This window comes from Entelurus aequoreus, linkage group LG07 (assembly GCF_033978785.1).
Source record: "Entelurus aequoreus isolate RoL-2023_Sb linkage group LG07, RoL_Eaeq_v1.1, whole genome shotgun sequence".
In the NCBI taxonomy this organism is placed as follows: Eukaryota; Metazoa; Chordata; class Actinopteri; order Syngnathiformes; family Syngnathidae; genus Entelurus; species Entelurus aequoreus.
Genome location: NC_084737.1, coordinates 79,008,048 through 79,023,047, shown reverse-complemented (window position 1 = coordinate 79,023,047; position 15,000 = coordinate 79,008,048). Strand labels below are relative to the sequence as shown.

At 35.6% G+C, this 15,000-nt stretch overlaps 1 protein-coding gene across 1 annotated transcript in view; it reads right to left on the bottom strand.

Annotated features, from left to right (window-relative positions):
- The window catches only part of mmp23ba (matrix metallopeptidase 23ba), a 28,715-nt gene that overhangs the window by 10,152 nt on the left and 3,563 nt on the right, over positions 1-15,000 (bottom strand). Inside the window, exon 2 of the mRNA XM_062054566.1 lies at positions 5,138-5,274. Within this exon, the coding sequence (XP_061910550.1) occupies positions 5,138-5,274 (137 nt within the window). The remainder of the gene's footprint in view (positions 1-5,137; positions 5,275-15,000) is intronic.

Below are 15,000 nucleotides of genomic sequence, written 5' to 3'. Positions count from 1 at the left end.
CTTATACTCCAGTGCGACTTATATATGTTTTTTTCCTTCTTTATTATGCATTTTCGGCCGGTGCGACTTATACTACGGAGCGACTTATAGTCTGAAAAATACGGTGTATATATATACAGTATATATATATATATATATATATATATATATATATATATATATATATATATACATATATATATATATACACATATATATATATATAGTATACATATATATATATATACATATATATATATATATATATATATATATATATATATACATATATATATATATAGATTAATCTCACTAAACCAGAGTTTTCCTTTTTCTTTAGCTTTTCTTTCATTTCATTTGTGATGCCACCACATAAGGCTACCAACGATTTAAAAAAGTGTAAATGTAACACTCATGCACAGCTTTTGTTGCTCTGCTGATACTGACAATGAAATATTTGGTCGAAAGGCGTATAATGCGACTTTAAGGGTGTTTGTTTGACTTTAGACGTAGCGCTGTCATTTACCTTTTCAATAACAAAGTAATGAATGTGTAAATAGCACTCGAGGTCATATCTAACATTAGTCATCACTTTTTGCTCACAGAATTATGGAAGAAAGATTTACATTTTGCTGCCACTTTCAACAAAAGTGAATTCATGCAGGATTTTAGGTCTTTCACATAAAGTCCAGCAAATCAAAATTTGATTTTAACCAAGATTTTCAGGGTTAAACATAACTCTTTAATGGCATAAAAATCTAAAGGTCAAACTGCATCTTGAAACATTTACCAGTGGACCAGTGTGTTTTCCTGTTTTGGGGCTTTTTGGTGTTTGTGGTGCCAACACATACTGTAAGTGATGGCAAACAGGAAAAGTGCAATGATAACCATAGAACCGGATGTCAAAAACAAAATCCAAACATCTCTGTCTTTGCTGCTCAGTACAATTTATTGATATAAAGAAATACAATGATAAAATAATGTAGTTTACGTGAAGAGACTCACCAATAGTTGTCAAGCCTCCCTTTTTTCCCTGGTAAACTTACGTTGTTTTGCCCCGCTTTTAGGACGCCTTCACCTTTCAATATTTTTCCCGTATTTAATATTCCTTAGCTTCCAATCCGCTTGATAAAAAATCGGCATAACAGCCCTTTAAATCAGGCTTTCAAAATAAAATCAGCAAAAAAAACTTTTTTTGCGTGGGGGGGCTGCACATGTGTGTTTTAGGGGTTGCATGAGTTAAGATTTTTTAAGGTCGACTAGTCACCGATGACATCATTCATATTTTTCCCCATCATGAATAAAAACTTAAGAAGAGGGAATTCTTTGCAACAACGTGTATTCTAGTCATGCACAGAAATCACACAGAACACCTTTAACATTAACTTAACATACGCCTTACCCTAAATCCCACCCAGTGTGTGTTTGTCGTGACCTGCTCCGATACAGCTGCTAGTTGTAATGTGTCAACTACCACCAGCAAATACACCATTTTTACCGAATGTCAGAGCAAAGCAAATCAAATTTGTAATAATAAGGGTAGAGCGGTACAGGAAGTACAACACGAAAGCAATATATAGCCGGATGATTTTCACAATAAAACGCTACATATTCATTAATATGTTATTTACCCATGTTAAAAGCACAAAAATCAGGGAAAAAAGACAAATCCAAGCTAGTACACCCCTCTTCATTTCCATTTGGATTTTCGGCCTGTTTGTTTAATTGATATAACATACCAATTTTCTTGTGCAAATGTTAGTGTCGTCATGCCTGCTGTCTGACTGGGGCGAAGCCGTGTCGCGCTGTCTGCACACTGCACAGTGTGTTGATGACACAGGTGGCGTGTAGTAATGAGCTACATTTACCTATGTAGCTTTTTGGATAAATTGTATTAGCCAGAGTAGTTTTTAATGTAACATACTGTTTACCGTATTTTTCGGAGTATAAGTCGCTCCGGAGTATAAGTCGCACCGGCCGAAAATGCATAATAAAGAAGGAAAAAAACACATATAAGTCGCATTTTTGGGGGAAATTTATTTGATAAAAGCCAACACCAAGAATAGACATTTGAAAGGCAATTTAAAATAAATAAAGAATAGTGAACAACAGGCTGAATAAGTGTACGTTATATGAGGCATAAATAACCAACTGAGAACGCGTCTGGTATGTTAACATAACATATTCAAATAACTATAACATATAGAACATGCTATACGTTTACCAAACAATCTGTCACTCCTAATCGCTAAATCCCATGAAATCTTATACGTCTAGTCTCTTACGTGAATGAGCTAAATAATATTATTTGATATTTTACGGTAATGTGTAAATAATTTCACACATAAGTCGCTCCTGAGTATAAGTCGCACCCCCGGCCAAACTATGAAAAAAACTGCGACTTATAGTCCGAAAAATACGGTACTTTTACTTGAGTGTTTGTGAAGAAGAAACACTATTTTTACACTTAGTTACATTGAATTTTATTCCGATTGCTACATTTATTTGAATCTATTGATTACTGTTTGCAAATACGTACAGTACAGGCCAAAAGTTTGGACACACCTTCTCATTTCAATGTGTTTTCTTTATTTTCATGACTATTTACATTGTAGATTGTCACTGAAGGCATCAAAACTATGAATGAACACATGTGGAGTTATGTACACTACCGTTCAAAAGTTTGGGGTCACATTGAAATGTCCTTATTTTTGAAGGAAAAGCACTGTACTTTTCAATGAAGATAACTTTAAACAAGTCTTAACTTTAAAGAAATACACTCTACACATTGCTAATGTGGTAAATGACTATTCTAGCTGCAAATGTCTGGTTTTTGGTGCAATATCTACATAGGTGTATAGAGGCCCATTTCCAGCAACTATCACTCCAGTGTTCTAATGGTACAATGTGTTTGCTCATTGGCTCAGAAGGCTAATTGATGATTAGAAAACCCTTGTGCAATCATGTTCACACATCTGAAAACAGTTTAGCTCGTTACAGAAGCTACAAAACTGACCTTCCTTTGAGCAGATTGAGTTTCTGGAGCATCACATTTGTGGGGTCAATTAAACGCTCAAAATGGCCAGAAAAAGAGAACTTTCATCTGAAACTCGACAGTCTATTCTTGTTCTTAGAAATGAAGGCTATTCCACAAAATTGTTTGGGTGACCCCAAACTTTTGAACGGTAGTGTACTTAACAAAACCATGTTTTATATTCAAGTTTCTTCAAAATAGCCACCCTTTGCTCTGATTACTGCTTTACACACTCTTGGCATTCTCTCTGTGAGCTTCAAGAGGAAATGGTTTTCACTTCACAGGTGTCATAGTTTTGATGCCTTCAGTGACAATCTACAATGTAAATAGTCATGACAGTGTATGTGGGCTCTGTACCGAGGATGTCGTTGTGGCTTGTGCAGCCCTTTGAGACACTTGTGATTTAGGGCTATATAAATAAACATTGATTGATTGATCATTGATTGAAATAAAATAAAATACATTGAAATGAGAAGGTGTGTCCAAACCTTTGGCCTGTACTGTATATTGTTTTGGACACATACTTCTCTCTGTTTCACCAATATAACATAAGCACAAGTGACGTTTGATTCCATTTCACCCATCAAACGGAGCCTGGCAGTCACCACACTCCAAAATTTTGGTGCTCCTTTAAAAAGTGACATATTTACATCCCCGCAGCAGTGGAGTCAGGCAGCACACTTTTATTTTTAACAAACTATGAAAAAGAACATTTATATCATGCGCTGTCATCTGCGTCAGTACAAAAGTTTGTTTCAGCCTACAAAAATTCAACCTCCAACTAGAGAAAAGACATTGCAGTAAATTAGTCTTTTTATGTTATAGCTGCGCATATGCTAACAATAGTATATATCTGATAGTATATATCTGTATCATGAATCAATTTAAGTGGACCCCGACTTAAACAAGTTGAAAAACTTATACGGGTGTTACCATTTAGTGGTCAATTGTACGGAATATGTACTTCACTGTGCAAGCTACTAATAAAAGTCTCAATCAATCAATCAATCAAACCCTGTTATAACACAAGTGACTGTAAAATGTGCATTTTTGTAGTATATGTTTGTGGCAGTGTCTCTCGTACACACACACCAACTATCATTAGCCCAGTACTTCTTATACAGTGGGGTGTGAGAATACAATATACATGTCCTCAGCTAGGTGGCATGTTGGTGCTAGCCCGGGCAACGCATAGTGTTTTTTTTACGGATAAATACATATCAGGTTCTCATTTGTATTTAAATTTAGGGGTGTGGGGCGTGACAAAAAAATTATTGAGAAGCACTGCTCTAAAGTAGGGCTGCAACAACTAATCGATTAAAATCGATTATAAAAATAGTTGCCGATTAATTTAGTCATCGATTTGTTGGATCTATGTTATGCGCATGCGCAGAGGCTTTAAAAAAAATAAAAAAATCTTTATTTATAAACTGCAACATTTACAAACAGCTGACAAATAATAATCAAAATAAGTATGGTGCCAGTATGCTGTTTTTTAAAAAATAAAATACTGGAAAGGATAGAAATGTAGTTTGTCTCCTTTATCCGATTATTAATCGATTAATCGAAGTAATAATCGACAGATTAATCGATTATCAAATTAATCGTTAGTTGCAGCCCTACTCTAAAATAACGGAAGTCTTGGCTACTCGACACACCTCTGGTTGAGGACCACCGCACTTGAGTTTGGCTACTTCACCCACATCAGCGCAAAAGACTATACTGCATATTGCCAAAATTCTGTGATCATTCAACGCCGATGAAAAAACTTAATTGTGACTCTTAAAGTCGACTAGTCTGTGCAGCTTTTAATGTGTTCTGCCCGTTTTCCCCCCCGGGAAATCTACCTTATTTTCGAATGTAAATGTTGACAAAAATGTTATTGCCTGTGCAGTCAATAAACGTTTTATGGTTTAGTCTGACCTTGGAACGGACACATTTAATTTCCGTCGTTTCCTACGGGAATCGTTTTCAATATGAACAAAGTGGAGGTTGAGACATCCTGTAATGTTTTGTGTTTGATCGTAGATGATCCACCGAGTACGCAAGAAGTGTGTGTTTTTGCAAATTGGTGCCAATTAGTAGTTAATGACAGTAGTTTGTAGCAAATATGGATGAGGTTACTTGTATGTGAGCTTGAGCTTGTCCCATTTGAGCTGCTCCGGGGTGAGGGTGTAGCGCTTGTTCCTGGAGAGGTGAAGCACTTGCGAGTGGGCCTCTTTGCGCATTCCGATGAGCAACACAGTGGTGTAAGCTTCTTCCTTGGACAAAGAGAAACCTTTGATTAATCACCTCACACAGCCTCGACTCTCTCAAAGAGAATTTAGGAGCTCTGGCAGCTCGGCCCGAAAGAAGGTTTGAGGAAGCTTGTGAGGAAATTGAGGCAGATAGATGACTGTTTTTCTGACTTTAGCAAGCAGGCATAAATTCCATTTGTCATATAACCGTAACAGCAGTGCCGGGCTGCTACTATTTCATTGCTTTGCAAGTACGACACTTACTATGTTTTCATGCACTGGAATTGCACCTCACGGAAAATGAAGAGGTCAGCAGTGGAAGTGCTTTCCAAACACTGAAGAATGATCGGTGTACCTATCTAATGTGTCTTTAGAGTACAAATTCCAGGTAATAACACCTGGATTAGAGCCTCTTTGTGCTGCTTCGACAGGCTTGCCTTGCGGTTTAATGCTCTCATAAATAAGCCGTGACCGAACAAACAGGTTTTGGTTTGTCTTGACCGCAATATTCCATATTATCGGTCACTTTTATGGCGACGGGCTTCAGGGATGAATCCTGTTTTCCCAAAATAGGACGGTGACCCAGAAAAGGCATGCAAATGGGAACATTTCACTCTCTTAACGTGTTTTAGGCTGATTTATAGGGCTGTTAAACCCTTCGGGACGCTCGTTAAATTACTCACTAGGAAATATATCTATATTTTTTTTCTCTCAATTTTGTGTTACCTGAATGAAATACATGACATAACTGTCATGTATTTTACTGACTGGCTGGGTGAAAGCACACGGTTCCACTATTGGGGTCCATTTTAACCCAGGTTTAAGTAACCCTTACCATGATGCATCCCTATGTCTTTATACCGGTACTAATATCTTGTTTGTATGTGTTTCTCTACTACTGCTAATGCAAATACAGCTTTTGTTTTGTGCATTCTACCCTCATCCCACCCCTCATATCTCTTTTACTCCAGGCAGATAGCTCCGCCCTCTGCACCCACATGCTTGAGTGTCATCCTAAAAGAGGTGAGTGCCTCCTGCTCATGTGGGGATCACTCCATTTCTTCACACAAATACCTAAAGCCCATGATATAAGGATAGCTTTGTATACTGCCTTTATCCTCCTGAGAATCAGTGTACTCTACAGTGAACTTTTGTTTTTGGTCTGTTAGGTTTCATATCGGCCTGGACCCCAGAATGCAGAGACTGTAAACGGCGTGCAACCCAGGATGCAGAGACAGAAAACGGCGTGTAAACCCAGGATGCAGAGACTTAAAACGGCATGCATCCGAGATTTGAAGAGACTAGAAACACACTGTGCAGGTAAAGAGGGCTTTTCTTAAGGAATTTAAAAAATAGTGAGTCAAGGAAGTGCACGAGAGTCGAAACAGGCACAGGGAACGCTTTACAGCACATCAAGGTACAAAGCAAAAATTGTACCTAGCCATGTCATGCAAAATGCAAATGTCTACTGCTGGCTCTCAGGGGGATGCACGTTCCAAAATAGATTTTATAACCTACAATCCAGCATTTAAGAAGTAGACAATTACACAAGACTACTTCTAACCTTCATATGTGTCACACAATGCTATTACTGCTTTTTTTCTGGAATGTTCTGCAGGTACACTACCGTTCAAAAGTTTGGGGTCACATTGAAATGTCCTTATTTTTGAAGGAAAAGCACTGTACTTTTCAATGAAGATAACTTTAAACTAGTCTTAACTTTAAAGAAATACACTATACATTGCTAATGTGGTAAATGACTATTCTAGCTGCAAATGTCTGGTTTTTGGTGCAATATCTACATAGGTGTATAGAGGCCCATTTCCAGCAACTATCACTCCAGTGTTCTAATGGTACAATGTGTTTGCTCATTGGCTCAGAAAGCTAATTGATGATTAGAAAACCCTTGTGCAATCATGTTCACACATCTGAAAACAGTTTAGCTCGTTACAGAAGCTACAAAACTGACCTTACTTTGAGCAGATTGAGTTTCTGGAGCATCACATTTGTGGGGTCAATTAAACGCTCAAAATGGCCAGAAAAAGAGAACTTTCATCTGAAACTCGACAGTCCATTCTTGTTCTTAGAAATGAAGGCTATTCCACAAAATTGTTTGGGTGACCCCAAACTTTTGAACGGTAGTGTAAGTTTGTATTCCCAAAGAATCCATAGTATTGACTTATTTCAGCTTTTTGTAGCATTAATTTGTTTGCTTATGCTGTGACTGTAATGTTGTTAATGCTAGCTCGCCAGGACAAAGGGCGGTATAGCTCGGTTGGTAGAGTGGCCGTGCCAGCAACTTAAGGGTTGCAGGTTCGATCCCCACATCCGCCACCCTAGTTACTGCCGTTGTGTCCTTGGGCAAGACACTTTACCCACCTGCTCCCAGTGCCACCCACACTGGTTTAAATGTAACTTAGATATTGGGTTTCACTATGTAAAGCGCTTTGAGTCACTAGAGAAAAGCGCTATATAAATATAATTCACTTCACTTCACAAAAGTGCGGTGAAAACCTGTGTCTTTTAAAAATTTCAATCAAAAATTTAAAAAGGCAATCCGATGAATGTGACTGCCTTTTAAACAAGTGTTTTCAACCAAATTTATACAATCATTTATTTTTGGCCCATGTAAATGTACTGAATGTCAGATTAAATTAAAGGGCTGGTGGTGTCCACATCTTTTTTTTCTCTGAGGGCCGTGTAGTGATACTGTAGGCCCGGGCTATTCAAGGCAACATTTCCAAAATGCGAAGGTCATAGAGCAGGGGTGTCCAAACTTTTTCCACTGAGGGCCGCGCACTGAAAAATCTAAGCACGCGGGGGCCATTTCGATATAATTTCATTTTCAAAACCTATACAATATACACTTTTTTTTTTAACCTTTGGGCCTCCCTCAAGTTAGGTCCTAGGGACCCAGAAGGGTTTCAGTCTTAAAAAAGGTTAAAAATAAGTCATATATTATTTATTTTTTATTAAACGCTTGAATCTCTAATTCAACTTCATATTTGAAGTTCGATCAACTTCAAATATATATATATATATATATATATATATATATATATATATATATATATATATATATATATATATATATATATATATATATATATATATATATATATATATATATATATATATATATATATATTTTCTTTTACATTTTATGAGCTTTTTGTCAAAATCCTATTTTTTTGGGCAAAAATATAAAATATACAGTATTTTTCCCAAAAATATTTTCAAAGTGGAATATTTGATGTGAAGTAATTGGATCCCTAAATAGGTCAATAATTAATAAATTATTTTTTTAATTCCAATAAAATTCTTGGGGATCCAAAAGTGCCCCTCTCAAAAAGGTCATCCTTTTTTTTTGTTGCTTTTTTTATTATAATTTTTTTTACAATCAACACTTAAATCTCTATAGCTTCAGATAAAATATAATGTAATTAGTTTAGTATATAAATGATAAATGGGTTATACTTGTATAGCGCTTTTCTACCTTCAAGGTACTCAAAGCGCTTTGACACTATTTCCACATTCACCCATTCACACACACATTCACACACTGATGGCGGGAGCTGCCATGCAAGGCGCTAACCAGTAGCCATCAGGAGCAAGGGTGAAGTGTCTTTCCCAAGGACACAACAGACTTGACTAGGATGGTAGAAGGTGGGGATTGAACCCCAGTAACCCTCCGATTGCTGGCACGGCCACTCTACCAACTTCGCCACGCCGCCCCTATATTATCATTATATTCATAATAACAATCAATATAATAATTAGTATTAGTATATAATTAGTATGTATTTTTTTGAAATAATTTTCATATTTTTCATGTTTTTTTATTTGTATTTATGTCCTTTTTGTCCTAAAATCAGTCAATAATTCTTAGCAACATTGATTTTGATTCATTTCTATTTTTTGATAAATTATTTAAAAAAAAAAAAGTGTTATTAGATTCAACAATGCAACTTTTTCTGATTGCATTTCACCTATTTGCTCTTTTATTTAAAAAATGTTTTAGTATTTTTAGAATGATGTGCTGCGGGCCGGTAAAACATTAGCTGCGGGCCGCAAACGGCCCCCGGGCCACACTTTGGACACCACTGTCCTAGAGCATGGCTATGAAACTGGCATCCCGAGGGCCAAATTTAGCATTTGGAATGACACCAGACCGGCCCCCTGAGTTCAGTTTAAAACACGGGAGACTAACCTTTTTGAAGCATATTCTTAAAAACAGAGCGCTTCTGCTGTATAGAGGAACTTGGACCACAGCAAACACATTGGCAGACCCTTGCAGGGACATTTTAACCTCCTAAAGGCCAGCATCCACTACAGTGTGCACTTGTATTTTGCATAACAGAGTGAATTTATAACTCTGACAAAATGAAAAGACCAAAAACATATGTCCACTACACAGGATGCTGGTTCTGAAAATAATAACAGTGTCTGAGACCTCGGGGCTAAAGCCAATCCAAAGGTTAAAGGCTTAAGTTATTTATATATTCAAAGAACAAACATCCTGCCTGATAACTTTGGTTTGTACAGACCCTGACGGATTTTGCGATTGTGCCAATTTACGCAAATTCAACCAATCCCCGTAAATTATGCGCAGCCTCGCATCTTTATCCAAAGCTCGCAGCTTCACCTCACGTTATGTCCAATGCGTGTCATTTTCGCCAATCTAATTTGTCTCGGAGCGGCGCTGAAACGCACTTGTCCACTGTCTAATTAAACTTATGTTTGTTTCTTGTGTAGGAAAAGTAGGAATAGCAAAGTGTAAAACTATTTATTGCTCAAATGGCACAATTGTGCTGCATATCCTCAGACCTACTTCGGTTCCTATCTACAGAGCTAAGCCTTCTGGGTAATGTCGATTAGTAAAGGCTGTAGGTGTAAAGGCTAAATTATTATTTAAAAAATTTTAATAAATGTTGTTTACGTTTTTTAAATAATAATTTAGCCTTTACACCTACAACCTTTATTAATCGATGTAAGACAATTAAAAACATATTTTCATTGGCAATGCTGACCTAGCAAAGAGGCAGCATTTACATGGCAGGTGATGATAATCTCTCATTGTCTCTCCTTTAACAACAAAAATGACTGCTATCGATCATTCTCAACAGTTCACAAATGCTTTTAACATGCTGGGGGTAAATATGTTGGAACATAAATTAATGTTGAAGATGGAAAAACACTTTTCAAGCGTAAAATGAACATGGAGAATGTCAGTGAATGACAGAGCAGACAACAGACAATAAGGAAGCCTTTGGCGGTGTTTAATTTTGTATTTATATTATTTTTTTTTACAATTTACCGTATTTTTCCGACTATAAGTCGCAGTTTTTTTCATAGTTTGGCCGGGGGTGCGACTTATACTCAGGAGCGACTTATGTGTGAAATTATTAACACATTACCGTAAAATATCAAATAATATTATTTAGCTCATTCACGTAAGAGACTAGACGTATAAGATTTCATGGGATTTAGCGATTAGGAGTGACAGATTGTTTGGTAAACGTATAGTATGTTCTATATGTTATAGTTATTTGAATGACTCTTACCATAATATGTTACGTTAACATACCAGGCACGTTCTCAGTTGGTTATTATTGCGTCATATAACGTACACTTATTCAGCCTGTTGTTCACTATTCTTTATTTATTTTAAATGGCCTTTTAAATGTCTATTCTTGGTGTTGGCTTTTATCAAATAGATTTCCCCAAAAAATGCGACTTATACTCCAGTGCAACATATGTATGTTTGTTTTCCTTCTTTATTGTGCATTTTCGGCCGGTGCGGCTTATTCCCCGGAGCGACTTATAGTCCGAAAAATACGGTATTTATAATGAATTAAAACAGTACAGTAATTTGACAATGACACCTGAGTATGGGCTTTTACTGCCATCTAGTGTCTACTAGTCTGCGTAGTATAAAACAGTGGTCCCCAACCACCGGGCCGCGGCCCGGTACCGGTCCGTGGACCGATTGGTACCGGGCCGCACAAGAAATAAAATTTTTTACAATTTTTTATTTTTTATTATTAAATCAACATAAAAAACACAATATATACATTATATATCAATATAGATCAATACAGTCTGCAGGGATACAGTTCGTAAGCACACATAATTGTATTTCTTTATGACAAAAAAAAAATAAAAAAAATACCAACCCCTACCCCCCCGGTCCGTGGGACAAATTTTCAAGCGTTGACCGGTCCGCAGCTACAAAAAGGTTGGGGACCACTGGTATAAAACATGTAAAACATCAATACAGCATTTTGTTTTCAATGTTTTTTGAAATCCTGTGCTTTTTTTAGGGTAAGGTCAGAATTAACAGTTCAAACATTGATAACACATTCATAAAAACACAAGTTGATTCAATGTTATTTATAACAATTTTTGTATTTTTTTTTAAAAAGCCTTAAAACTTTGCAACTTTTGCCGCAACATTCTGAAAAAGCTGTTGGGAATCACAAAAAAAGCCAGCAAAATTCTGGAGGGACTTTGTAGCTCAGTGTATGTTTTAGTCAGTGAATTTTCATTCCATGAATGAGAGTTTAAAAACTAAAGCGGTTGGTTTGCCTTCACACAGTGTGTGAATGTGTGTGTGAATGGGTGAATGTGGAAATAGTGTCGAAGCGCTTTGAGTTCCTTAAAAAAGGTAGAAAAGCGCTATACAAGTACAACCCATTTACCATTGACCATTTATTTGAGTTAAATTTAAAATACAATTTTAAAAAATAAAATAATTCTCAGTGTCGTACAGCAATAAATAGATTTTTAAAATGGCTTGATTTTCATTTTGTATTTCATATGACAAAAATGTAAATCACCAGTCAGAAATAAAAATATACCAAGAATATGTATATTTTTGTATATTATTAGTATTATTAATAATAATACTAATAATAAAATAACAATATATAATATAATTATTATTAATAATAATAATATATAATAATATTAATAATAATACTAATAATATTGTTAATAATGTTCATAATTATCAATAATGTGTATATTATTATTACAATTGTTATTATATTTTGTATATTCCAACCGGCCTGGAAGAAAAAACTGTGGTGTTGTATCCTGCGTCAGAAATATTGTGGATTAAAATGTTTCTATATGTAAATGCAGGATACAACACAACGCTGTAAAATGTTTTTATATGTAAATGCAGGATACAACACAACCCAGCCTACAGGCCTGTCTTCAGTATTGTCTTTAGGTAGCAACTTTAAAACTAAAAAAAATCCTAAATTTAGGCTTGTTCCTGCTGCCTGGTGAATTTTATTTTTGTTATATGAAATATAAAATGAAAATCAAGCTGTGTTTTTAGATCTAGTTATTGCTTTGTTGACACCTAAAAAGAATGCTTTTGTTTTTCAATGTAAGTTTTTGTATTTCAAAATCAAATTCAGATAAACTATCGTTTTTTGTTTTTCAATTCCCATTTTTAAAACGAAAATTTCAAATAAAGCATACCCTGACTTGTGTTTATTAATAATATTATTAGGATCCACATTCACAACTATTTTCAATTTTTGCTGTTTTTTTGTTTACGGTAGTTTTATGCTGAAATGGTATTTTAAGAATATACCCTAAGGCTGTGGTTCTCAAATTTGTTTCAGCAAGTCAGAACAAAAGTGGCTCTCCAAGTACCACCACAATGATCATCATAAAAATACAGTAGCATAGAAGGTCTAAATATTCGTTAAAAACAAGGCGGAGGTTTTATTTAACAAGTATATTCAATATTTTTGGCTACTGTAACAGTACACACAGTTTAAACAAGGGGTGTCCAAAGTGCGGCCCGGGGGCCATTTGCGGCCCGCAGCTAATTGTTTACCGGCCCGCCACACATTCTGCAAAAATTGCAAAATTGATAATATTGCAAAAATTTAAAAAAACATTAAAAAAAAAAAGTGGAATGAGGTGAAATCTAACAAGAAAAAGTTGCAATGTTGACACAAAGCTGCCATGCAGGCTGTTTTTTTTCTTTTGTCTTTGTTTACTTTTCTTTTTTTTTGCCATTGCTAAAAAAAATAAAAATCTATGTTATAATTAATTATTACTTAAAAATATCACTTTAAAATGTTTTATGTGGAAAAAATATTGCATATATTTTGTGGTTTCCATAAAAAAACATCAAAGTTTTATTTGACAAAAGAGCATAATACAAACAAAATAATAGTTCAAACGTAAAATCGACAGATATATCTGAAGTTGATCTCGTAATTTAAGTGTTAAAAGTAAAAAAAAACCTAATAAAAATGTATCACTTTATGAGTGGGGGACCTTTTGGATCCCAAATATATTTAGTAGGATTTTATTTAACTTTTCACTGTGATTACTCAAAAATATTAAATAATTAAAATCAATGGTGTCCTGCATTATTGATCTTTTAGGGCTCTAATTACTAAATACTGCATATTTCAGTTTTACTATAAAAAACAAAGTTGTCTTTGACAGAAAAGGCATAAAACCTTTTTTTTTTTTTTTTTACTTTATATCAACCTCAAGTTGATATAGAGATTTACTGTAAGCGTTAAATAAAAAATAATAATAATAATTTGACATATTTTTAACAGTTTAATGACTGAGAACCTTTATGGTCCCCGGGAGCCCTAAAGGTTAAAAAAAAAAAAATCCATATATTTTGTTAAGGTTTGAAAATTAAAAATATCAAAATGGCCCCCGCATGCTTAAATGTTTCCGTGTGCGGCCCACAGTGGAAAAAGTTTGGACACCCCTGGTTTAAACAATAACACTGTGTTTGAATAGAGGAAAATAAAACAGGGTACTATCAAGTGAATGTTTGGCATATCACTAGATGAAGCCCGCGTACCATGAATTGATTAACGTGGACTTAAACAAGTTGAAAAACTTATTTGGGTTTTACCATTTAGTGGTCAATTGTATGGAATATGTACTGTACTGTGCAAACTACTAATACAAGTTTCAATCAATCAATCAAAAACCAGTAATGGAACACGTGCCACAGTTTGAGAATCACTGCTCTAAGCCCAAGCTGCAAATATCCCCCGGGCCACACTTTGGATACTTCTGTCTCGGTTAATAACTAAACCATGACTTGGACTTTCCCGTTTCTTAATTCTTCATTTTCTCGCTTCCTCCATGAAATTATAGTCATTTAAGGTGAAAATGTAAATCATGGCGTGGTCTGGGTTAAAAGGTCCAGTTCCTAATTCCCAGTCCGCCCCTGCCTGTACTGTAGGTGATAAGAGTTTTTTTCCCTTTCATATTGAGGCTTCCTGCAAATCACATTTGGCGTTTAATTTGGAGCAAAGAGGCTTTATTCACTGTTGTATTTTCCTCCCTGCTGACTTCCTGTGTCGGCCTCGCCCAATCAAGATAAATAGATGCCGTGCTTCCTTCTTTTCCTTTGCCAAATATTGAAGCCACACAGGCCTGTGCTTCAACTTCACATGCTAACGATAACATCCAGCTCCATTTATTTCCCTCATTAATAAATAAGAAGTCATTCCTGAGGTGTTAACGTGGCAAAGCCAGCACAGATTTTTCTCCTACTTGTTTTGTTCCCTCAAACTCTTCCCGTGCTCCTCAGAAAAGATGTACCATAAACGACGAAGCGCTGTAGACTAAACAAGCGCAAACATTTTAAACAAAACGTCCTGGGGAATCTTTAAGCGACGCCAGATCCTCAGCCATGGATTCTGGCTTTTGGCCTTATTTGGATATTACTGGGGGTTTTTTTAT